The 26162-nt window shown below is 37.4% G+C and overlaps 1 protein-coding gene across 2 annotated transcripts in view; it reads right to left on the minus strand.

Annotated features, from left to right (window-relative positions):
* The window catches only part of ZFPM2 (zinc finger protein, FOG family member 2), a 308926-nt gene that overhangs the window by 98335 nt on the left and 184429 nt on the right, over positions 1–26162 (minus strand). For both annotated transcript variants that reach the window (XM_005479439.4, XM_005479438.4), the window contains one exon: positions 14014–14125. In XM_005479439.4, the coding sequence (XP_005479496.1) occupies positions 14014–14125 (112 nt within the window). The remainder of the gene's footprint in view (positions 1–14013; positions 14126–26162) is intronic.

The following is a 26162-nucleotide window of genomic DNA, read 5'->3' on the forward strand; positions in this document are numbered from 1 at the left end:
AAGTTTTCTTTCACAATATTATAGGAAAGTAAGAATGATTCTCAAGTAAATTTTTTGTTCCTCAGAGTTTTTTTCTTTTTGTGTCCTTTACTTACAGTATTATTCTACAAAACTGCTTCACTTAGCAAATATTAACCCATTGTCATGACACTTGCCACATGGAAATAAATAACAGCAATAGCAATGCTATACAAATTTAGCTAACTCTGTGGGGCTAAAGCAAATTAACTCATTGAAACATGAATCAGAGGCAACCTTTTACCAGGATCTGACAAGTTGCTACTATGAAAGTAATACAGTTTGATAAATCAGGTGTTTGATTTGTAGCATAGAGCTAAAATTTGTTTGGTCCATTTCCAAAAGACAAAATAGATTCAGATTTAGTGTTAAAAACTCCAGGATCTCTCTTTTCCTCCAGTATCCAACATTATTAATAATAATACTTACAAATTAATTAACAATATTAGTGACTGGAATCTGCAAACTTCAAAAGCAAATTGACTCAACTTTTCTCTAGAAAGAAAGAAGGTAAAGAAACTAAGTAAAAAGAAAGAATGCTTCTGGATATTAATGGGGCACTGTCACTCCAAAGTGCTCAAAGAAAAACCTCTGCTAATCAGCTTCTATTGATTCCTCTGTAGCATCAAAATCCAAGAGATGAGACATAGGACATGGTCCAGCCATACAAAACTAACACCAAAAGATAGCAGTCCTGAACTCAAGAATTTTCTTCAATATCTTCAGCCTGAAGACCAACTCAGATCTGTGTATCAGTTTAACAGCTGAGAAGAATCCCATTTAAAAATATGGGGTTTTTTAAGGAAAAACTTCCCTACGGGTGCTTTTGGAGATGTCTTTTACTCAGGAACTGAATCTTCTCTGTACAATTAGAATACAATTTGAATACTCAACTTTCAACTGTTTAGGCTTTGCAATAATTAGGGACACACCAGCACTAGAATCATGCTTCACTTTCCTGAATGTGTTCATATGTTCTCAAAGAGAAGAAGGTCATGTATCAGCTCATCACTTTTTTAGAATCTTCTAGCTGAATATATTATAGAGCTTTTTTAGGTGTAATTGATCCAAAATTATTTTTTTCCTGCTTACCACCACTCTTTTAAAAAGGAGAGAAATGGCATTTTGAAAGAACAACTTTTAAGATGCTGTAGTTAGTTTTTTAAAGATATCAAAACATTCAAGCTGCTCAATGTCCAAAGTTAATCCACTTTTCCTCGATTATAAAATTAAGATCAAAACAATAAAAGACAATGCAGAATATAATTCCTTTTACTCATAGTTCTGTAGGAAAAAGGAAGAACAAATAAACAACAAATATTAGGAAATATATCAAAACATAGAGCACCAGTTCCATACCTACATGAAGCTGAAGTTCATACTGTGGCAAGCTAGAAAACCGTCGTGCTTCACTTGTTATGGTACACTGGATAAAACTAAGAAATAGCTGGCATGTACAAACACAGCATTCTCTTGACTCACTGCAGAGCTTCTTATATTTAGGGATTTACATAGAAAGTACATGGAAAGAAAAAGAACCATATTTAAAGAATCAGTCTCAGCAGATCTGTTGAGAAAGTGCAAAGGACCAGAAGTGGCTAGCATGAAAGCGACAAAAACAGTTAATTCCTTAAATAACTAATAAAATTTCAACTTTCTCCCTAACTTAGCTAGTTAAATCCAAATAAAATACATAATACTTTGCATCACAAACAGTAAATTGCTCCTGGACCACTGGTCCACGAAAGACTCAGGATGGGGTTCTGAACCCACAGCCAATGCTTGTTTAGCCCTAATTAATTTCTACTTTAGGAGGGAATGAAAGATAAAAGTCTCAAAGTCATACTTCAGACTACTCTTTCCACCAAAGTAAGCCACTGAAAAATATCATTGTTTGTGATTTTATACTTCATTTGCTCCCATGATAAATATAATTTAATTGAACCTTAATCATAGAACTGGCTTAGCCTTAGCAATCTGTCAGTCTTATTTTAAATTTTCATTTAATTGTAACTTGAAAATGCATTTAAACCTCACATAATTTAAATCCATTAAAATGCACGTGCAGTCACCATAAAAGTGAGCCTGTTCACATTTAAAAGAACGGATTATTAATAGAAGATGCATAGTGATCACTTGATGCCACCCTTCTCATTTCCTAGTGTAAAACATTTCTGTTTCATCTCACACTTGAAGTTCAATTGCCCATCTTATCATGTCAGTAAGTGTTTTATCTGGCCAAAACCAATGCTATCTCCTCTACATCTCAGGAGCTTCCATTTCTACATGTCTGAACATTTGTTTCAGCTAAAGACCAACAACATTACTTCATCTTAGTTTTCAATTGAAGTTAGCACGGCTTCACCAAGGGCAGGTCTTGGCTGACCAATCTGTGATGCAATGACTGCATCAGTGGACAAAGGAAGAGCAACAGATGTAATGTTCTGGACTTCTGTAAAGCCTCTGGCATGGTCCTCCACACCATCCTGCTTTCTAAACCGGAGAGGGATGGATTTGATGGATGATCTTCTAGATGGACAAGAATATGGTTGGACAGTCACATCCAGAGGACAGTGGTTAACATCTCAAAGACCTGATGGACATCAGAGAAAACTGGTGTTGCTCAGGGATCCTGACTGGGACCAGTGCTATTTAATATCTTTGTTAAGGACACAGACAAAAGGATCAAGTGCATCCTCAGCAGATCTGCAGAAGACACCTAGCTGACACACCTGTGGGTGACACACCTGAAGGATGGGATACATACAGAGGGATTTGGACAAGATCAAGAATTAGCCCATGGGAATCTCATGAGGTTTAACAAGATCAAATACAAGGTGCTGCACCTAAGTCAGAGTAACTCCGGGTATCAACACAGGCTGGGGGATGGACAGATCAAGAGCAGCCCTGCTGAGAAGGACTTGGGGGTGCTGGTGGATGAAAGGCTGGAAAAGATCCAGCAATGGTCACTCACAGTCCGGAGAGCCAAACAAGCCCTGGGCTGCATCAAAAGCAGTGTGGGAAGATCAAAGGAGGCGATTCTGTCCCTTTACTCTCCTGTGATGAGACCCCAGCCAGAGTGCTGCATCCAGCTCTGGGGTCCCGAGCACAGAAAGGACATGGACCTGTTGGAGTGAGTCCAGAGGAGGCCACCAAGATTAGAGGGAAGGAGCACCTCTCTCATGAGGAAAGGCCAAGAGAATTCCATTTGTTCAACCTGGAGAAGAGAAGCCTTTTGGATGACCTAACTGTGGCTTTCCAGTACATGAAAGGAGGATGGAGAAGGACTTTTGACAAAGCATGAAGCGACAGACAAAGAGGAATGTCTTCAAACTGAAAGAGAGTAGGTTTAGACTAGATATTAGGAAAGAATTCTCTACTATGAGGGTGGTGAGACACTGGAACAGGTTACCCAGAGAAGTTGTTGATGCCCAGTCACTGGAAATGTTTAAGGCCAGGCTGGATGGAGCTCTAAGCAACCTGGTCTAGTGAAAGACGTCCCTATCCATAGAAGAATAATTAGAACTAGATGATATTTAAGCTCCTTCAAACCCAGGCCATTTCATGGTTCTATGATTCATATATAGTCAATTCCTGTTAACCCCATGATTCTTAACCCCAGTTTTCTTAAACATGGCCTTTCATTTTTACAGATCTTGAATAACTAGTGCACTGCCTTGTATGTGTTATCTAGCTGCATTTTGTTTTTTTTAAATAAAAAGTTACAATGGTTACTTAATCTGATACATCAGAATAAATGTCTATTCTAGTGTTTCTAATGCCATTTAACTTTTCAACATTCTTTCTACATTGGTTTGCACTCCATATATTGCATATTTTTCCCTATGTTGTCTTCTACTTTCATCATTTTATTGCAAAACTAACATTCTTCTGTAACTTATAAAGCTAATAATAGTTACTTTCTTAAGGCCTAACATTGCTAGGCCTTATTCTATCTTCTAAAGTTATTTTCAAATAATATTTCCTCCTAATGACTAATAACCTGTGCTGGTATAATTATTTAGAATAGATGGAGCCACCCATGCAGAAGTATATATTGCAACTATAGGAAGAGATTTCAGAAACTTCTGCAGCTTGAGTTAAATACAGGCTGAGATGTTTAACTGAGGCCTGAGGTTTTGATTTCTGTTAATATATATATTTGTATGCATGTATGCAAGTATATATGCCTACACATTATGATATTATCACAGGAAATTATCTTACAAGGAATTTCTGCTCCAGAAACAAGCCTTGGTTCTGGATGCCACTAACCAATTCAGTCATGTGCATCACCACACAGTTACAGAACATCTCTACTAAATCTGCTTCAACATCACAGCTTGCTTCAAATATCATAATTTGAGCATGCTCTAGCATGGATTTTTGGTTGTCAGCACCACATTGCCCCATATGCCCTGACAGAATGAAACTGAAACAAGAAAGAAAAAAACCAAATCTGAAACAGCAATTTTTTTCCCATGTTTTTTTAACACTGAAATTACATTTTAAAAGGCTGCTAAGTTCTCTCCGTGTCTGTAGTAACACGAACTCATTCCCTACAAATTAAAAACATATTGAAGCAGGTTGCAGCTTCTCCACACTTCCTGCAGTTGGGAAGACTGAGGGATGCCCCAGCCCTGGTGAGAAGAGGGGCACCTGTAAGCATCAGGAACATCCTGCCTCAAGTGCAAGGAGACCTGCAGTGAGGGACTCCTGTATTTTCTGCCATGCTGGAGTTCTTCCCAAAACCTTCAGTCTTCCTTCTCCCCACTTCACCCACTTCATAACCTGCCTCAAAGAACAGGGTGCGATCTCCATTGCACCAGGAAAAACAGACGTGGTCTGCAGTGCTGGCCTCAGCACCACAGTGCCCTGCTGGGCAGCCCTGCTCCTTGTGGCCTCTGCCTACCCTGGTGAGCAGCGCTGGAACACCACGGGAGGAGGAGAGAAATGCTGATATTGATCTTTGGATCAGAGAGTGCACACATTGATCCCCAGGATCAACAGAGAGGTCAGGATTCAGTCACACATGATCTCTAGCTACAGCTCTTAAGCAATTCCTGAAAGATGGTGGAGGGAGATCAATGTATGGATGACTGAAGGTTATATCTTGATCCCATTTTCTGTTTTAGGAAACCTACACTCCAGAAGAGCTTTTTTTCAATTGCTTTTGTCTCTGAATCCATTTTCCTGAGCATAAAACAAATCTCAGTGTCCCCAGTATTGCAACACAAGCTATCCATTTCCTTTAGCATATACAATGCTTTTAGACTTCTCTAATGTCAGGAAGCCTCCTTTAGCTCCTAAAGTAACAATGAGAACAAAAATGAACACAAATTGCTTTAACACAGAGTCTAAGTATCATCAATAAATGAATTAGTCAGGATCCAAAACATGGCTACAGAGTTTGAGAAGAGAGAACTGCTGTCTCTGCCATTGCCTGTGCAGGCAAGCACAGTAATCACCTACTGCAGTCTCCAGAGTAAGAGCAATAGGAGCTTAGGGACCTAATAATAAATCAGTGGCTTACAGTCAGTTAAATGGCCAAGAAACACTTGAATTCCACCCATTGTGCCCTAATAATGGCCTTGCTTGTAAGCTGCTGAAGACTAAACGCATCCAACACGATTTTAATGCTGCATTCCAGGCAGCCCAGCTCCACTACCCACTTGGAAATCACAGCTGCACATCACACTGCTTTTGCTGGGAGCTTGGCGCCTCGAATGTTGCAGAAGGGTCTTCTCTTATTAGCACCAGGCTTAATCCATTTGGAAATAAGGGACATAGAATTCTCACACCTCACTATCCATTACACACACAACCACCTGAACGGGGGAAGAATGTATTTCAACATTTTTCAGCTTTTCCTTTTACATGGTACACCATTAGTTTGTCTTGCATCAAATACACAGTAGAAGTATTTAATGGGATTCACTATAAAACAGGCTGCAGATTAATCCAGCCCTGTCTCCTCACATACAGACATTTTATACTCAGCACCAATGGATCTGCCTGCAGTGAATGACCCAGGTTTGCTATTAGGCTTCTAGGTCATGGTTTCACCTTGACAACAGCTCTTTCATTTCAAGCTGTAACATTTGCCAGGATCCCTAAGGTGTTTTCATTTTTGTCAGGAAGTAAAGGGGAAAAAAAAAGTATGAAAAAATGATAAATCTTAATTCACAAGCTACAGGACTATCTCTGTGTCTCCAGCACAAAACTTAAAATCCAATCCAGGACCTGGATGTGTATTAGGAAGCTGCAGATTTAAACCTTGTCCACCATGATCAAACTGGATTTATGGAGCATCATAACTCTCCAGACACCATCCAGCAGCTTATTAATTTAATAGACTCCTGTCCATTCCATGATGTTCCTGCCCTGACAGTCTCTCAAGATAAGGTGAAAGCCTTTTGACAGGACAGAGTGCATATATATTTTCTTCTGTTTTCTTGTGGATGGGGCTGTCGACAACTTGAAATGTGTGGCTCAGCAAATTTGGGGCTTTTTCTTCCCTCTTGCTTTGTAGGGAAGATGACAGAGGTAATGGTACCATGAGCCCCAGGAGTCACAAGGTTATTGCAGTCCTCAATAGTTACTGAGCATAATGGGTAAAAAAATAATGAAAAATAAGACACATTTAGCCTATATTTCATATCCTGAAAATAATGACAACATTTTTCTTAAAAAAATTCTAAATGACTGATTCTACTGCAATTTACTTAGAAAAATGAGGGAGAAATACATGCATTGAAAAAAAAAAATCTCTGCACTCTGCTTGCATTTATTATTGCCAGTGGTCTCAGTGTATGAAGTAATGTTTCTTTTCATATGGTCATGGTGTGAAGTGCAGACTGGGCTTCTTTTCCATCCTGAATATGCTGTCATGGGTGTGTTTTATACTCAGTTTACAGCTTTTTATAGCTTCAGTGCAAAATACATAATTCCATGCAAATCATGTCAGTATTCTCCTATTTCCTCATCTCCTCAAATGAAAAATAATTCCAAGTTTGAACTATGAAATACCCTACACAGTAAGTGGTAAGAACATAAGAGAAAAGACCCAAATCATATACATATAAGAACAACTCATATAATTTGGCTGCTAGGTAAATGAAATGCACTAATAATGAACAAAAGCATTTTCATATTAGAAGTGGAAATTTAGTTGTACTCTGGTATTTCTTGTCATCTTCCCTTTATTATCTATATGCTTAGAATTTAAAGGGCATGTTATAATATATAGTGTGCTATTATATGCATATCCATAAAGCTGCATAAAATAACCTTTTAATTGTTGATATTAATAAAATATACAAGGCCCTGAACTCTAACTCCCTAAAGCAGAAAATACCTCACTGGATCTATTTACAAAGGTAAAAATAAAATGAGGAAGAAGTACAGTCCTGCTCTGTGAGTTCTTTGAAGCTGAATAGTGTCTGAAGTCCACAGCACTGTGACTGCCATCAACAAACCATAAGAACCACTAGTGATGGAGGGAAAATATTTTCTCCTTCTGTGTCCAGCAACGAAACTACCAAGACCGATTTGCAATACTTTCACTCATAACAATGACATTTGGCATCCCACTTTCTCAACAACTCTGTAAAACCAAACAGGGAGCCCAACATCCACTTACCAGTCATGCCCTTATGTCTGTACCCACATTTTCTTCCAATGATTGTGAATGCAGATATATTATTCTATAATAATATATATGCATAATGCTTCTATATTATTCTATGTAAGCATTATGCACATATATTATACTTCTCCTTGCAATTTTTCATTGCATTCTCCTTCAATTTTTCAAATGAAATCCAAAACAAGCTCTTCCACAGATCTTTGATATTAAGATGTGACATGTGTTCTGTTAAAAACTCAGATTTTTTTTGTCAGTGAATTCAAAGAAGGAAAAAAACCTTCAGCACCACCAAAGGCTTCAGCACATTGTATAGCTAATGGAGGCATCCTGTAGGACAGCAGATGCTGCAGTTTTCTGACTGTCCAGGTGGAACAGACTTAGTAAATTTACTCAATATGCTTTTTAATAGCAAGTGGAAAAAAGTCCCTTGCAATCTAAAATATATGCCCCAAGTTAACCTTTGGCCTACTAAACAACTTGTTTTCTGACCCAAACCAAATTATACTCATATTCTAATGCAGCAGTGTTTAAACTTCTTATGGCGTTTGACCTCTGTCTCATTAGGGTCCCTGACGCTGTATGCCTGTGGTGCAATTTACCATTACATTGCCTGAAGTTGTAGGGGAAAAAAAAAATGTGCTAGCTGAAAACTCTCTTGCTGGGGAAAACATGGTATCAAGGATCTCACAGAACAATCAAGAAAAATAATCTCGTCACCAAAAATTTAAGTATCCTTCTGTTGCAACAATTGACTTTTCCTCTATGTTAAAAATTAGAATGTTTACTTTAAATTAGCAAAATTAATTAAAAACTGCCTTCAATTTTTCCTAGTGGTTTTGTGTAACCCTTTTACAATGTTTGTATTTTCAGTACATGGCACATACATCAGCTAAATAAGCCGCCCCAGTATCAGTGAAATAAGCAACCAGTTATGTGTTTACTGACTTTGTGTGAATTATGGGGCTCAGCAGCCAGTGGAAGCCCCAGAAGGGTCGAGCACAGCCCTCTGCCTCCAGCCCTGACTTCTGCCCTGCCCTCTCCTCTGTGCTGCCTTTCCCCAAGCTTCTATTAATAAATTAACTACATGACACAATTTCAACGTGGGCAGCTGTCATTTTAACTAATATAATTCTGTAAATCCACCCTAGCAGGCTTCTTCTCTATTGTGATTGGAGAATAGACTTTTTTGGGCAGCTTTCAAAAGCCACATCTGTTTGAGCAAGGACCTATTCCTTAGCTGCGTGGAGCAGCACTCCCCCGAAATTCCCTCCCCCCGCTCCCCATTTTTTTGTTCACCAAAGAAAATGACAATTCTCGGATCTCACCCTTAGGCAACATCCTCCCTAGCAAGGATTTTGTTATAGTCACTCAGTGGGCACCGACTGTGATTTCACTTACGGAGAGACGGAGGCTTTTTATGGCACTCGGCATCCTGTGTCCGCACCACCAGCACAGTTAACAGGAGCACCCTGTGGAATCACTTATGGAGATGTCACGCAGTGCCTGTGCAACCGTGCTGGGGCAAGGACGGCTCTTCCTCCTCCCGCATCCCCTCAGAAATAACGAGGGGCATAAACTACTCGGTGAGGCCCGGCAGAGGAGGAAATAACACCAGTAAATCACTAATGGAAATGCAAAACCAAACACTGCCTCACACAAACTGAGATGACGGCTGGCTTAAACATATGCGAGTCAGTGCCTGCAGCCACCTCCCTTTTGGCAGCCATAGCCGACCCCATGCCATCATCCTGGGCACCAGCACCCATCCCTGTCCCTCCAAGGGGCAGCCTGCAAAGCCATCATTTCCTAAATTAGGATTTGCAGCAGGAGCCGTGCCCCACGGCTGCCACCTGGGACGCAACGCAACCCGACCGGCCCAGACACGCGTTACACATGTTGGCTTTCCTGCACAGAGTTATCCTGTGGTGCTCTGCAATCAATTACTGTTATACCACCATCATTAATAATTTTCTTAATGAAAATGATTCTGTTGATCTCCGTTGTATTTTAATTATCAGAGTTAAGCATAATTACACTGCAGCTCTGAGCTGGCATGTAGACTCCTTTAGGGCGCAATTTTGTTTTAACACACTGATAATGTAATTTTACATTGTGTCAGTTGTTTAGTTATTATCCAGTCGTACAATTCCGCTGTATTCCTGATAACAGATAATAACCTTAGCACCTCCTATATCCTGAAGTCATTTAAAAAGCAATATTGGAATTTCACAACTAGCTAACTTAATCGCCTTATGATTTTATAATTCTCACAGCTAAATATTTGTACAGACACCCTGTTTTAACAATGCCACTAAACATACGGTATCCATACATTTCACATAAATGGCTTAAATAATATCTAGAAAAATGTCTGTTCATGAGCATGGCTTTTAGTCTGTGCAACTGTGGTTTTTACACTGTTTCTATTCTGGTCAGTCATAATTTATTTTTTAAAATCCTTGCCGTTCCAGTGAAAGATTTGCAATAAATAAATATCCCAGCCCCCTCCTAGCTTGTGGGGAGACTCTTAACTGTGGTCTTAGAGATTTTCCAGCTCTGGTGCACAACTCTGTTATGCAAAAATGCTTCTAAAAGTACACAATGTACCACTGATGATACAGTTCATGCATTAATACTTCCTACCACTGAAACTTGCTTGAATTATATGGAAGCTTTTTTCTTTTCTTTTCTTTTCTTTTCTTTTCTTTTCTTTTCTTTTCTTTTCTTTTCTTTTCTTTTCTTTTCTTTTCTTTTCTTTTCTTTTCTTTTCTTTTCTTTTCTTTTCTTTTCTTTTCTTTTCTTTTCTTTTTTCTTTTCCTTTCTTTTCTAGAACATCTATTTCTAAATAAGCTGTAATTCATAAAATCTGTCTCTTAAATCTCAGTTTCTAGGACATAAATTACTGAATAGACTTTCTGGAAGTCCATTTTTGAAACAAGAGAGAATTTTACGATAAATATTAAAACAAAAACAGCATTCCTTTTGAATGTAATTATGGTAGTAAAAGTTTCCTTTAAGAAAAGGGAATGGAATAATGGCATGTGCCATGAGTATCCAACTTGTATCAGAATTTGTAAAATGGGATAATAATTAACTATCCCTAATGAACTGCTTTTCTCTTTTCTAACTTGTCCTAGTATTGGGGAAATGTAGCTATAAAAAATACAGATAGTGATCCTAGATTAAACTGAATAATTAGAATAGCACTTATTTCAAGTACTGAATATTTATTCCATAAATATTCACTTTGGATGTACTCTGATGTGTGATTATAAATAAATGTTTTCTTTATCTAAAGATTTGTATAGGAGATGACTTGTGATTGCACTGTAATAATTTATAAATATAATCCTATTTGTGTGCATCATAACAAACAAATAAATAAATAAATAAATATGCACATATATATGCAGTCATATGCTTTGTTTGTTTGCCTAGGGAAAATATGAAGTATTTTATGCAAAGAGAGCATTGAAGGCAAATAGGGACTTAGCCAGGCTTAAATTCTCCTTCAGTAGAACCTACACTCTAGGCTTCAGTCCCTGCGAATATTGTGTGTGCAATATGTGGGTGACAACAGTGCTCCCAGCCTCTAGTGAACTGGAAATCAGGCTGACGTTCTTACGTTCTCCTGAAGGATCTGGGGAAAATTCTGCTCTCAAAGATATCTCTGTAATGAGCTAAAAGGAAATATGGCATGTGCTTCTGAGTCAGCAGGTGATCAACCAATACTATGTAGTGTTAGCCAATTCTAAACTTATCTTCGTTTCAGAAATGTGCCAATTTACTCCACTCATCTCATCCTGAGTTTAGTATGGAAAACAGCTCCCAGGTGACCAAATCTGCTACATGGACAATTCCACACATTTGTTCAGCTAATTGCCTTCAGAAATAACAACGTATTGCTAAGCAAACTAACAAAATTATACACATGCAACTACAACATAACATCAAATTACAGCTACATGCCAGCTGACACCGTTTCATTAGAAGTAATGGCACTATAGGAGACAGAAAGCTAACACAAATCAAAGAAATGTAATCTGGAATGATGAGATACAAATTGAAGGGAGAAACATCATTCTATTTATTTATTTTACCATCTTCTATTTGACATTGTTTTGTGATCCAAGCCAATTAATCTTTCTAGTACAAAAATCCCAACAGAGCTTAAGGCAAGGGTAGATGCTTAATGACCAACAGAGCAGCCACCTCAGAGCACAGAGAGAAACAGAACACAGTGAAAGCAAAGCATATTTACAACTTACTTCCTGCATTAGTTTAGTGAAGCAGCAGGTTTTTAACATGTATTTATCCTCAAATTTATCTTCATACAACGCATCTGTGGTAGAGATGCTAGAATTCACCTTGAGTACTGTTCAACTGACTCATCATACCTTGTTAACCAAGTACAAAAATAACCAGCACGATCAGTGAAACAAAATCTATCACCTTTAAATGAAAATACCAAAATTTTGGGGTAATCAGATTGCATGAAACTGAAGCAAGTCCTTACTATTTGAAAAAAAAAAAGTTATATTTCAATAGAATAAATCAGACAGGACCAAAACTGTCTAATGCATTAGTTAATGCTTGTAAAATACTTTGAAGATGGAAATCCAACTGGTAAATACGTGCTAAGTATTATTATAACTACAGAAATAATATCATACTTGATAAGACATCATCCTATGGGAATTTGTAGGAGCTATGTTTTAGAGTGAAAGCAGGTTCCCATTATATTAAGAAGTTTTTGCAGAAAAGTTTGTCTGTGTGTATTCAATATTATGAGTATTATGCATTATGAATGCAGCTCTGGATTCATGCAAAAAGCTTCAGTGTGTTTGATACTTTGCTGCTTCTTCCACTTGGGCTGCAATCAGCAAGCTGTGAAGGGAGGGCAGCTCAACCCTTTTTAGATCTGAGCCCAGTTCTCTAGTACTGCAGGTGTTTCAGGTTGTAGAATGAATGTGTTGACATTCTGTAATTATAATAGAAAGAATTTATAAGACCCTGGTGTGCGACTCATTTTTAACATGCAAATTCCCTGTTTTCAGCGTTTCAACTTTCAAAGGCTTGTGGCAGTTTAAAGGCAATCCTCTTATAAGTGTATAAATTGCAATGATTATAGGAACAAGTTGTAATTGTTTCTAGTAAGTTTTTAGGAGTCTTTGATGTTATGATTAGTGTTTTTGTATGTTAATATATTGATATGGGTGCTTATTTGCCTGGATGCTTGTATGCTGAAATGGTCACTAGGTTGCCTCAGCAAACAAATCTTTGATCTCAGTAGGTCTGTTTGGTTAGAAATAAAACCTAAAAGAAATTAAACAAGAACAGTGCATGTTCTAAAGTATTCACAAAGTGCTGAGATTAGCTATTGAAATACAAGGAAGAAAAGTCATAGTTTTGCAACCTGATCTGTAGGGTATATGCCAAACACAGCTACACTAAGTTATTTTTATTCCATGTATTCTAGGGGTGTTTTGTTTCTCTTTTAAACATATTGTAATCTCTTTTAAACATATTCTGTAGCTGCATTTAGAAAGCTTTTACAGTGACTGCATCAGAGTGCTGCATAGTCCATGGTGCTATGGACTGAACCCAAGGCTCTTTTTTCCGTTTCAAGATGCAAGACAAAAACCTGTGCACCTTGAACCAAAGGAGCTCTTAGATCTGGTGGGTTAGATAAAGCATCTTTGGCAGGCAGCCTTGTAAGAACTTGTACTGACTTGAACAAATCTGAAAATTCACGTAAGACACAAGTGACATCCATTACCACTCACCAATACACTCCAGTAAGGCATCATCACATCATGCTGCTACACAGAGACTGGAATGTCAGAGGCAACAACCCTGAAATGCAGTTCCATTTTTCTTATGCTACCATGATGACATAAAGTCTTTTCATAGACCAATCAAATTCTCATTCTTATGAAACTGGATTTCAGCTAGTAGACTACAATGTAATGTAAAATAGAGAAATGATATCCAGTATGCCCAAACAAAAATGTCAAAAAGAATTCACCTATTCAAAGTGTATAGGTTTCACTGATGTCTCCCAGAGCACTAACTCTCAGAAAGAAATGGATGTTTTATGCCAGCTGATGTTCTTCAGTGTTTATAAAGCATTTAATAAACTACAGGTACCATGTGGGTTTTTGTATCACTAAAAGAAAAAAAAGGTGAAACCGGAACATGGAAGAAAAATGGGAACAAAACCTGACATTAAGGGGAGACTTAGAATTATTTTATAAATTTATATATTAAACAAGTATGCAACAGGTACATATTTATCTCAGTAGCCTTCACAAGAAAGTAAAGAAAAAAAATCAGTTTGTGTTTACCTTTGCTGTACACAATGCAGTTGTTTTTGTTGTCTTCTACTCCTTGCCAAGTCACATCCAGCAGCCACTTGGGGCCAGCAGTCAGTACCATAGGGACTGAAGCCTTTGTCTTCTGTAGGAAGGATGATAACAAACAGATGCCATTTGTTCACCTTGATTAAGAACTTGAATAATAATGGTAATAATCATTTTATTTGCAAACAACAAAATCTCGAAACCCATAAGCCAAAGTCTTATTCCCCTGCCTCAGGATTTTTTTTAAAGAAGATACAAGCAGGAAGCTTTAGTTCTTTCATTGATTGAATGGTGAAACTATTATCAAGGATTTTCCGAATGATATTGGATCAGATCTCCAAGATTAGACGGATCTCTGGTGGCTGAGAATTATAAAGGGAATGCAGATGACTTTCACAGCAAAGAGCCAAGTGTTTAGAAGTGAACTTTAGATACATTGTGCCTCATTATCAATGGGATCTCACTATTTCCTGAAACAGACAGGAAAGAATTTAAAGAATTGGTATCCATTTCAAAGATCTGTCCTGGGTAACATTTGAATTATCATAGGAAATTGTTCTGAATGGAGAATGAAATTTTTTCTCCCCTTTGCCATGTGCTGATGTGTGATTTTATTATGCCTGAGATAGTTACAATGTTAATGACTCACTGCAAAAAGACTACAAAACAAGTTGTATTAATACAATCAAAGACTTAAAAGTAAAGCATGACATCATCACACCTGAAAGGCATGCAGGCAATTTACCATCTCCTGTCTGTATTATGGACTCTATACTTAGGGATTTTTTACTTGAGGCAATAAGGCAGAGACCTGAAATTTATTAAAACTTAACTCCTTTTACTAATAAAATGGCAAAAATCCTGTGGGTAATTCTGAGTTTGTCAGTATGTGGCACTTAGACTTTTATCATAGACAGTTCTCCTCTGTATCAAGAGCAAAACCACAAAAGAGAGTACAAAGTAAAACAGTCACAACATAACTTTAAATTATTTTTTCTGGGATTTAATTCTGTCCAAGACAATCCAACATTTTGTAAGAGAATTTAATTATTCTTATGCTCCAACAATAATTCTCTAGTTGTCTCAACCTATTTTTTATTGCAATATTCTGTATTACTAACCAAAATAAAAAAAATTAAGATACAAAAAAACCTATTTTCATGGACATTCCAGATGCTTTGCCAACATTTATTATTGGTAAGTATTCTAGAAATGCAGTGAAGAATAAAAACAGTTACCACAGAACATATTACATTCATAAAAGGTACCTGAAAATATTTATTCAAAATAAGATATTGCTTAAAATATTTTAGTTATATAAGATAAATCAATAACCTTAAATAATACATATTTACTATAATTACATTAATATATTAATAAAGATGATAGAAAAAGATTAAATATAACAGGTCTTCATATTTTTGTGGGTTTTTTATCTGTTTAGACTGCAATACTGTTTTATCAAGTACACTGCATCTTACTTATTTTCATTTTAGATTTTACATTTTTCATATAGATGTTTGCGCATAAATCACACTTCTATAAGCACTCCATGACAATATTCATCTTCCCTATGTATTGGGAAAAAAAACCAAATAGAAATTATGAATGAAATTAGGAAAAAGGAAGGTAACATCTAGAAAAAAATATACCTATTTAGTGTAAAAATACTGAAACAAAAGACATGCAATGTCTCAACTCCTAATGCTGCTTTCTCCATGGGAAGTTGCAGAAAGTATGTTTTGCTTATATGGAGTATTAAAAGAGTCAGCCCAACTGCATGCACTAGTATTCTTAATTTAAATTCTAATTAATAATTGACCAGTAAGCAAAACAATTTTATTTTTTTAAATTCAGTTAAATTTCTATGTAAATTATCAAGAAGCCTGATATTGACAGTTATTAAATCAGTGTAAAGCATATACATATGGGCTACATAGAAAGAAATGGCAAACAAGGGAAGAACTGAAAAAGAGATGCAACAGATGAGATGAAAGGTAATCAAAGTAACCCCTCTATCTTCTATCACAGAAAACTCTGAACTTTACGGCAATTTACTCCAAAACAGTACTAAGGATGCCACAGAAACAATTTAGAGTGGCTTTCCTCACACAGCTGAGAATCATACCCAAATTGAATACAAGCTGTAGCAAGAATGTTGGCAACTATGGCTGCATAGCAATAATGAAGAGGAGGATCAGGACACTCTCCAGTACTTGCTGCATTTCTCCAAGTGCCATTTCAGTCAAGCCTTTAACATGTTTTTGTGCTTATATGTGCTTTCAGTCTCTGGTAATCTAAAGTGCAATTAAAAGACAGTGAAATAGTATCCAGGTAGGAGACTTTTCCAAGTACACCACAAATTATTAAGACATTCAAAAAAAGGTTTCAGGTTTTTTTTCCAAAGTTGGAGGCCAAGCTAAAAAACAGAACAAACCAAAATTCTATCTTTTAAGTGCAGAAGGGATCATCTATTTAATTTTCACAAGATCTAATTCCTATTTCTGGTTTACTTCTTTCCAGACGTTTGACATTTCATTGTGTCTCTTCCATCTCTAAGAGTATTATCTGCATTAAGGTGGTATCAAAAAGCCTCAAATAATATCAGGATCTTCTTGTGCTGGGCAATAGTTTATCTACATAGACAGGACAAATAATATGTCCTGGGAAAGGATTATACTTAACCACATACTGCTGAGGAAGAATGAGATACAGAGATACCGTTTGACTTTCTCATGGAGATTAATTTCTCCTTTAGTAAGTGGTAGGCTTAGTCCCAGGCCACTGCCCCAGTTTTCTCCAGACAAGGAGAGGGGCCCAGGCCTCATCCCTTCTGAGATGAAGCAGCAGGGGCAGCAGGTGGACTGAGCACCAGCAGTCAGCATGTGTGTCTGCTTTGCCATTTCCCATTTACAGGGTTTTTTCGAAACTTAAAGAACTCCATGGTTATCACTAAATTAGCTTCCAGGTCAGCTTGGCAGCTGAACTTGTAATCAGCTCTGCAGCTGTAAGTGGTCTCTAAACACTAGAGATAGGCTGGAGGAGGAACAGGGTGTTTCATCTCACAGCTCTGCTAGCCCAGAAGAACTGGTGGACACCTCAAAAGAATTTCCCATTCTCCCATAGCTCTGCTCCCAAGCTGCACAGATATGTAAATAAACTTATTTTAATATGAAAGCAAAACTTCACAAGACCCCAGCTGCTTGTAAAGCTTGGCAGCTCCACTGAGGGATACCAGCAGTGGCTTCCCTTTGATGCACCTTACAGTAATATTGTGTGAGCTGTAAGGCAGGTCAGGACCACGGCAGCAGTTCTTGGGGTCTGGCATCCTGTGAGGTTTACACATTCATAGGTGTTCACCACTGAGAGAGGCTTGCTCTTGTTGTGCCTTATTACATAGTAAGAACTGAAGCAAGCCTGCTGATTCAGGAAAGGCCATTTCCTTAAAATGGTTAAAATGAAAAGACCCCAGTCCAAGATAACAAGAAGCTATGGTTAAATCAGTCATGCCTTTATCACCTCAAGATTAGACTACTGCAATGCGCTATACCTGAGGCTACATTTTAAATCCATTTGAAAGCTGAAGCGGGTGCAGAATGCGGCAACCCGCTTCTAAAGCAGGATATCGTGCTTTGAGCACATTACACCAGTGCTTTTTAATTTGCACTAAGTGCCTGTGGAATTTAAGGCACTGGTTACAACCTCTGAAGCGCAGAACCTGTCTGCTTGAGATACCCAATTGAGACCTGCCAGGTCCTTTGTCTCAATGGCACAACTGCAGCTGAGAACCACCAAGGAACACGAAAAAGGGCTTTCTTGGCTTGGCACGGAGAAAGTCTTGGCAGGACAACATGTTCTTCATGACAGCTCTTTTACCTTTGGGACATCATCCTACTTGAGTGTTCATGTTCATGCTCTCAGAGAGGTCTATGAAAATCATCCTGTAATTCATAAGATTTATCTGTCATACTGCAAAATTGAGTTGGTCATTCCCAAAACAGTGGTGGTAGGTGTTACTTACTTTACACTCTTTTGTTTGGTTTTTTTTAAAGTACTAGCAAGAATATCTCTAGCTTAAGAAATGTACCTTTTTATACACATGGAAAAAGTTTTCTTGATACAGAAGCAACCATATTGCAGCTGTTTACATATAAGACTTCAAAAACCAAACATAATTTTATTTCTCCCTCCAAAAGAACTGCTACACAAAAGCTTACAAAACACTCTCTCTGCTGCCCTAGTACAATCACGGGGATCTGCTAACATGGGTGTCCGTAAGATGGGGCCATACAGTAATTACCTCACATTTTTCAAATGAGGGCACATTATAGACCCACACTATTGTTCACTGCTCTACACTAGGTAACTGTACATTCTACACTTGAGCAATGTTTCCCTGAAAATGCAATTTCTGCTAATGTTTTCATGCCATAACTAGACAAATTTGACAAGGACAAGCAGGGTCAAAACTGTGATCTCTCAGGGAACAATTAGAATTAGCTAATGAGGATAAAAGAGGTCAGGCAGGCATCCACTTTTCACTAACCTTTGAAGCAACTGGACAAACAAGAGAGGTAACCCTCAATAAATGTTTATATTCAGTCAAGAGGTTAATGGAGATAAAAATAGCCATCACAGCAAGCCGAAAATAGTTTTGCACTCTTGCTAAATGGAATCAGTGCTGACAAGTAACATTAGATGGGCTCTTCCCTGCAAAGATTTCTAACATATGATGTGTGTGGCCTGGCAGAAACTTGAGGAAACCCCCACGCTGAAGAAAAATGCAGCATGATCAACGTTGTCTGAAATCTATGAAATTCTGATGTCAAATGCCTGATCAGTGCTAGCAGTTTCTTCAGAAGCTGTGCTACTGAGCTCATGTTCAGTAAGTCACTGTGACATGACCATCTTGTCCCAGGCACGGTGTTCCAAGAAGTGATCAACATTATTTAAGATGTACTGATAATCAAAGGCTTTGTTTCTTACATACCGTATTTTGATTCCTGCAAATAGATTTTCTTCCTAAATCTTTCAAAGAGCCTGAGTTCCCATGAAGGATACAGAATATTACCAGAATATGACAATCTTCATGACCTTGGAGAAAGTTCCAATGCCCCCTTGGCAGAGTTAGTTTATATAGTCAATTAAAACCAAGAGTGTACTGGGAGTAGAGCTGTAAACATATCTCAGGTGTCTTCAGATATGAGTCTGGGCTAGCAAAACCAGTTAATACACTGACAGAAGTTTCTTCTTTGAAATTCAATTTAAATTCAATTGGATCATCACAAGGCTGACATGCTGAAACTGCAGAACATCCCCTCTTGAGAGGGTGAGTTCACCTTTGATGATCATCATACTCAATTCAGCAAACTTTGTAAGCTCATCAACTCAATTCAGTTGGGAAAGGTTCCTAAGGGTCATTCTGGACAGTGCAATAACAGATATCTGTATAGGTCTCAGACTACCCCTGATTAATTAATATTTGTTTTAAGATGTTTCTGAATAATAAGAAGAGTGGTAACTCCATTTAATCACCTCTCACACTGACTGTCTAAATGCATTTCTTTACCTTATAACTGATTACAAGTTCATGAAGCTGTAAGACAATCCCATCCAAGCAGCCCAATGCACAGATATCCCCATTTTGTTGTTCATTTGTCTGCAATCAGCTGGACTGTCTTTCACCTCCTGTAGCTTCCCTGAAAACTCTTATCTTTTTCTGAGGAGGATTCAGTCTTGGAAGAATATTTATCTCAAGGGCTTTTCTGGAACACCTGCCAGTCAAGGCCCGTGGCAGCACTTCACAGTGCCACAGCTTTCTTTGCTAGACATGCAGAGGCAACTCCTTTTCATTAATACAGCACTGGAGATGTCAGGAGGTTTTCAGTGCTGTGGTTCCATGCTGATGACAACATCACTAATTAAAGCAAAGACATGACAGTCTCCAGCTAGAAACATTCACTCTGGAATCTTACAATTGCACCAGCATTTCAGATTTCACAGCCCCCACTATGTCTGCAGGGGAGATCTTGAAACTGGAACTAAATGCAAAAGAAATTTTGCAATCCTTAGTCCTTGTGGTTAAAAAAAACCCTCAAACCCACAAACTTTGAAAAACCTGATACCAACATAATGTATGAAGTTAATTTCACCTAAATCTTCAGACAGCATGAAATAACTGTTTCAGTTGCTACTTTACAACCTTGTGGGATCCAGGATTTCAGAGGAGTGTTCTAAAGAATCTGTAGATCTGCACAAATTGTTACTTGTGATGGGCCATGAAACTAGTGATGAAGAAAAGAAGTATCTACTTCCCACTGTCTTTTTTGGTGATAGTAGAAGAAAAATATTGGTAACAGTTGAAGAGGATGTGGTCAAACCAAAGCCTTTTAAATGTTGCAAACACAAAAAAAAGGGGGGGGGGAAAATGTGCACATAGATGGAATCCCAAAAGACAGCTGGGATTCCCTGCAACTGAGAAACCCTGCTGTTTACCCCAAGGGATCATCACTTGTCAAGTGACAAGACTGAACATACATTTCACTACGTATCATATGTACGTTTTGTCCACAAACTTAAAGCAGACCAAAGAAATTATTAAAACAAAAAAACTCCCACCCCTAGCTATGTTAATATTTTCCAACACTTGTCAGGATTTTAATATGATTTCAAAACTTTTATTACTATCAAATGTGACTGCCTAATGCAAATTAAATGTGTGCTAAACATGGGGTTCAATTCATTTTACCTAACTAGAGTGCATTTTTTTCAAATCTGTAAAATAAGCATAAATCAAATGTCATTGTAATTCAGGTACAAAGTAATGCCATCAAAAGCAATTTCAATTGGTTCTTTTTAATTCAGGATACCCTTGGAACACATCTTCAAACTCTTCCCCAGTTCTAAACACTTTAAAATAAATCTGTATTCTGGAATACCTGGACCTAGCTGAGTCCTGGTGATTGCTTGTGTGGTCCTGGAGGAGGTGACAACCAACTGATTGGAACAGGAATGGAAAAGCTGGGAAATTAATCTCTGAACACAGTGATCTTCCACTGCCCACATCATTCTGTCTTGATGGGCTTTCTACTACCGTCCTTCCTTCCTCTAAAGCCTTCATCTGGCTTCACACCATAGTTGTTGTTCCCCTGCCCCTTTCTGCCTCTTCTTTTCCCCATTTTATAAATACCTGACTATGTATAGATAACTTCCTTTCTCAAAGAGCATGGAATGGATAGCAGTGTATTTTGCCACCACTCTCTTGACTTCACTTTTTCATTCTGTTTTTCCTTTTACTCTCTCTCCTGTTCATTTTGTTCTTTGGGAAGGCAGTCTACACATGTATTGTGTGTTTACACAATGACCAGAAGCAGAAAATCATATTTTGTGCTGTGATTAGCAAAAATGTGCTGAAGATATTTTGAAAATTGACAATTCTGAGTGAATCATCTCTGTTGGGGTGAGTTGATACCTGTGGGTAGCACGAGCACTGTCAGTGTGTCAGAGTGTTCAGGTATCTGCCATGGGTGTTGAGCCTTCCTGCTAGTATAAAGTTGAATACTTTGGATAATACCATTTCAGAGATGACATGTACCTGTACCGATGAAATCACACACTATATAACTTATCTTTAGACAAGATATAATGCAGAGCTGCTTGCACACTTTCACACTGAATTATCAGTACATTTTTCCTACTGGGTTAACTTCACTGTTGTAAATTACTGTGTACTCTAAGAACGTAATCTCTCTATTAATGAAGCCGTGCTGATATTTGCCAGTAAACACTTTCTGAATGCACTAGCTTGAATGCAACTTATTTCACTTTTGGCAAACACTTCTCACATAAGACAGATGAACACTCTGCTCAGTATGGCCCAGCCGCAATTTTGCAAACATCAAATTTCGTCTGGACAGGCTGATGGACTAAACTGTGGGATAAACCATCAGTCCCCGGTAAGCTCCTGACAATTGGACTCTCACTTTGCACAAGTATCATTTGGGCTTGGGACAGTTAATGTGACAATAGGTATTTCAGATGATCAAGGGGACAGTTACAGAGGTTTTTCCAGAAGACATGAAGTAATTTACATTGCATATGGATTAATTCTGCCAGGTCCCATGGTCTAGCTATTTATACCAAAGCCATCCAACACGATTGCTGTATCTCCAGTTTAGAGTGGTACTGAATAATTTCTAGTTTAGAGCAGCTTTGGGGGTTCTTTTTTTTGATATACTTTTTTTTTAATCCTGGAATGGATGATTTAAATCAGCTTTTAGAGAAGTCCAAATTTTCATGTGCGCCATATGTTTATTTTTATCTAAGGAATAGAAAAAGAGCCAACAACGGGACAAGGGGAAAAGGCTTTCAACTGAAGGAAAGTAGGCTTAGATTAGCTACAAGGAAGAAATGCTTCCCAGTGAGAATGGTAAGGCACTGGCACAGGTTGCTCAAACAGTAAGATTCCCTACATCTGGAAGTGTTCCAGGCCAGGCTGGATGGGGCATTGAGCAGAAGGTGTCCCTGCCCCAGTGAGAGGGGTTAGAAGTAGAAGATCATTAAGGCCCATTCCAACCCAAATGATTCCATGATTTTATGAATCCATTCAAAATATACACACAAAAAAAAAGAAAAAAAAACAAGAAAAAGAAAAAAGGCATACATAAAGCCTTCTAAAAATTACCCATTACACAGAACTACAGAATAGCTAGTTATAGATTCTGCTTATTATATATATTTATTACTTTGTTTGGAACTGCAACTCAGGTTGTGTAGTTTACTTTAGGAAAGTGAGTGTTTTTGTCATAAATGGTGAATAAGTCATGCTTTAGCAGTAGTAAAAGATAACTTTTTTTAATTTCAACCTCTTTCTCCCTAAAGAGAGAGAAAATAAAAAGTTCTTTGTATATGCTTGTCCCATATTTTAACTGTATAAATGAGTGCAGCTCTATTAGGATTACATTTCCAATGAATATTGTGAGGTCTTTATGAAATACATATTCAATACAAAGGCATTGTACTCAATGGTGTAGGTACTGCAGCACAATTCTCTTGGTGATGCATTACACAATATCTGAACTTCACTGGTGCGCACACTGAATGCACAAAAAATATTATATATAAATTCCCTTCTAATTTGAAATAGAATTGGGGAATAGAAAAGAATCTATGCCTTTCTTGAGGATTTTAAAAGATTTTTATGCATCCTTTTACTAGGTGTTTATATATATCTCTTTACTTAGGGGAAATGTGGTACTTTAAAGTAAGAGCATAAATCCAACATGCAATCCTCTGCTGAAGTTTTATGTTTGTTAAGATAGAATAATTATTTAAGGTAGAAGTTTAACACATGATTCAACAACCAGAAGCCTATATGTATGACTTTGATTAATTATTTTTAGTTCAGTTAAAACATCCCCAGTTTATCTCCTTTTAAGATTATCCTTGACATATTTAGAAATCCTAATGCAGATTTTATGGCACACACCTATCCCTGATGGTGCTAATGGACTAGGCATAATGAATCATTCTAATTTGGATGAAAGGACCACACAACATTGTGGCAGTCCTTTAGAGAATTAAGGCTCAATTCTGATCTTCCAGACTTATGAATGCATTTTTGGGATTAGGCCGCGTATCTGTACATCTGTTGAGTCTCAAGGGGTGTATACTCTGCTAAGTATTCTGACCTTCCAATGTACTGTATCAAATGTGTGGCCTTGGGATATGAAAGGATTTGATTACAACTGTATTTTAACACTGATTTAATATATAATTATGGGGTAAAACCTAATTCCTCCTTACATCCTCATGTAGAAAATTCCATCACTATTAAGCAGACACTAGGATATTTTTTCCCCAGCGAGTGTGATAGTAAATGGAAGAAATTGAAACACCCACCCAGGATAATGTAAAATCAAGGACAATCTTCTTAGGGGTGGCTTTAAAATCAGCTTCTTGTGTCCATAAAAAAACAAACTTAAATGGTCTTCTGCAAGTGTGTTGCTAGTTGGTACACTGTTGCATTATGCATGATACTTGACAGTTTGTGTGTTAAAAAAATGAAACAAGGTTTCTTTAGTGATTCCTATTATTACTCTGTGCTTTCTTGTTCACACGTAATGAGGTGAGCAATTCATTTTACATACACACACAGTATATATGTAATACTGATAGAAAAGTTTACAAATAATTGGAATTATCTGGTCATTATCTATTCACTTATAATTTCTGTTTTTCTAGTATATCAAAAATGTAATGTTGTAAAATTTCCTTTAGCTGGTTAAACTTTCATAAGTTATGCTTTGTGTTTTCACATATTTTTTTTTTATTCCACTGAAAACCCCTTCCCAAACATTATCAGTGAAAAACCCTTCAAAATATTAAAAAAAACTTCAAAAGAAAATCAGTTCCATAGATTTCAAGGTATGACTGTGCAGTATTTTAGGGATTTAATTTTTTTTTTCTAAACCATCAAATATTACATAGATTTTAAAATAAATAATAGTGGTATTAAGTAGCTGATTAATTTGAGGACTACAGACAAAATACTTTCCAAAATTCTGTGTTTTCTTAATATGATCTGTAACAGATCTGAATTACAGATTCATGGTGCTTGCATTTCCTTTATCATTTCAGAAAGCTTGGACCAAGTAGATGAACTAAGCAGAGCAGCACCTTTACCTTGCAAGCAGTTACTTTCTTCCAGTTGAAGAATATGCTACACATAATCAGGCAATTTTTTTCCCCACTGACTGCCTTAGAAGCATGAGGATTTTATTTCACTATTCTCCCACAAAAATTAAAATTTCCTTAAAATGCCCAATGACAGATTAAAAGTATCCTCAGGTTTTGTAGTTTGTATGACATTGTTGTGTAACACAGCTCTTGTTTAAATTGTCTCAGTGTACTGATCATATGCAGCATGACGAAGAACAGCACTGCACAAGTTTCCATGGAAAACAAAAGTTTCAAAAGAATGGGTGAAGGTCCTTCACTGGGATTGGAGATAAAGATGGAGAATCCAGCAGCAGGACTGGTGAGTACAGGGTTCTGGTTCCAGAAAGACTCAACAAACAGCTCAGATGAGAATCTAAAGTCCAGGAAAACAGCCTGTAGCTTCGAGATTAGCTTTCTCACACTATTCCTGAGTTAAGCCAGCACAAGCATCATCATGAATGCATAATTATGATTACGCACTCTACTATTACATAATAGATCTTAACATCTGGAAACAAAGAAGTACTGCTGTAGGAATGCTGTTTTCAGGCTTCTGGTTTTGAACACAATGAAGTTAAGGGTAAAAGACTTTCCATAAGGAAAAACAGTTCCAAGAATACGCATTTTACTTGGAAATTTCATACAGATAGTTATGAAACATTTACACATAAAATGGGTACATCTATGGCTAAAAACTGCTGGTATCAAGCTCTTGTCAGTTGCCAGTTTATCGATGAAGCCACTTCGGGCAGCAGTGCTGGAGCTCAGTGTTGTCTAACAGGACACCTTGGGACCTGTAAGACTCTGTAGAGACCTGTAAAGACCTGTAAAGATCACAAATCCAAGGAATGGTTCTCAAGTGGGAGTGGGCTGACTTTCAAAAGTAAGAAGCATCAAAAAGAACAACAAATTTGCACACAGGTCCTGTACAAGGGTCAGATTAATTTTGTTGTTGTTGCTGTATGAAATGAAAACTCACAGTGGTAATAAGAGTCAAGCTGAGTACCACCACATTGCAGACTGAATTTAAGTGATTAGAAAACTATTCTACTGTTGGCTAAAGCCAGTTTCACAAAAAATTACTTCTTAATTCCAAAAGGTAATTTTTCCTTGAAGGTCTTCCCTGCTTCAAAGAACACCCAATCCAATCCAATAAAATCAAATCCTTTATCCTTCCAATAAAATTTTTAAATGAATTTTCAGATACCTGAGAAAGAAAAAGGAAAAAAAAGAAAAAAAAAAAAAGACAGCTTCCAAATGTTCCTAGCACTTCAAGACACCAAGGAAGCCAATAAAAGGGAAAGAAAGACCCTCAGTTGTGTGTTATGGAGCCAAGAAAGCAACCTAACACCACAAAGCACCAGACGTAAATCAAGCTTGCAAAGAGCAAAAGCTTTAGAAATTGGCAGAATGAG

The sequence above is a fragment of the Zonotrichia albicollis genome, chromosome 1 (genome assembly GCF_047830755.1).
Source record: "Zonotrichia albicollis isolate bZonAlb1 chromosome 1, bZonAlb1.hap1, whole genome shotgun sequence".
In the NCBI taxonomy this organism is placed as follows: domain Eukaryota; kingdom Metazoa; phylum Chordata; class Aves; order Passeriformes; family Passerellidae; genus Zonotrichia; species Zonotrichia albicollis.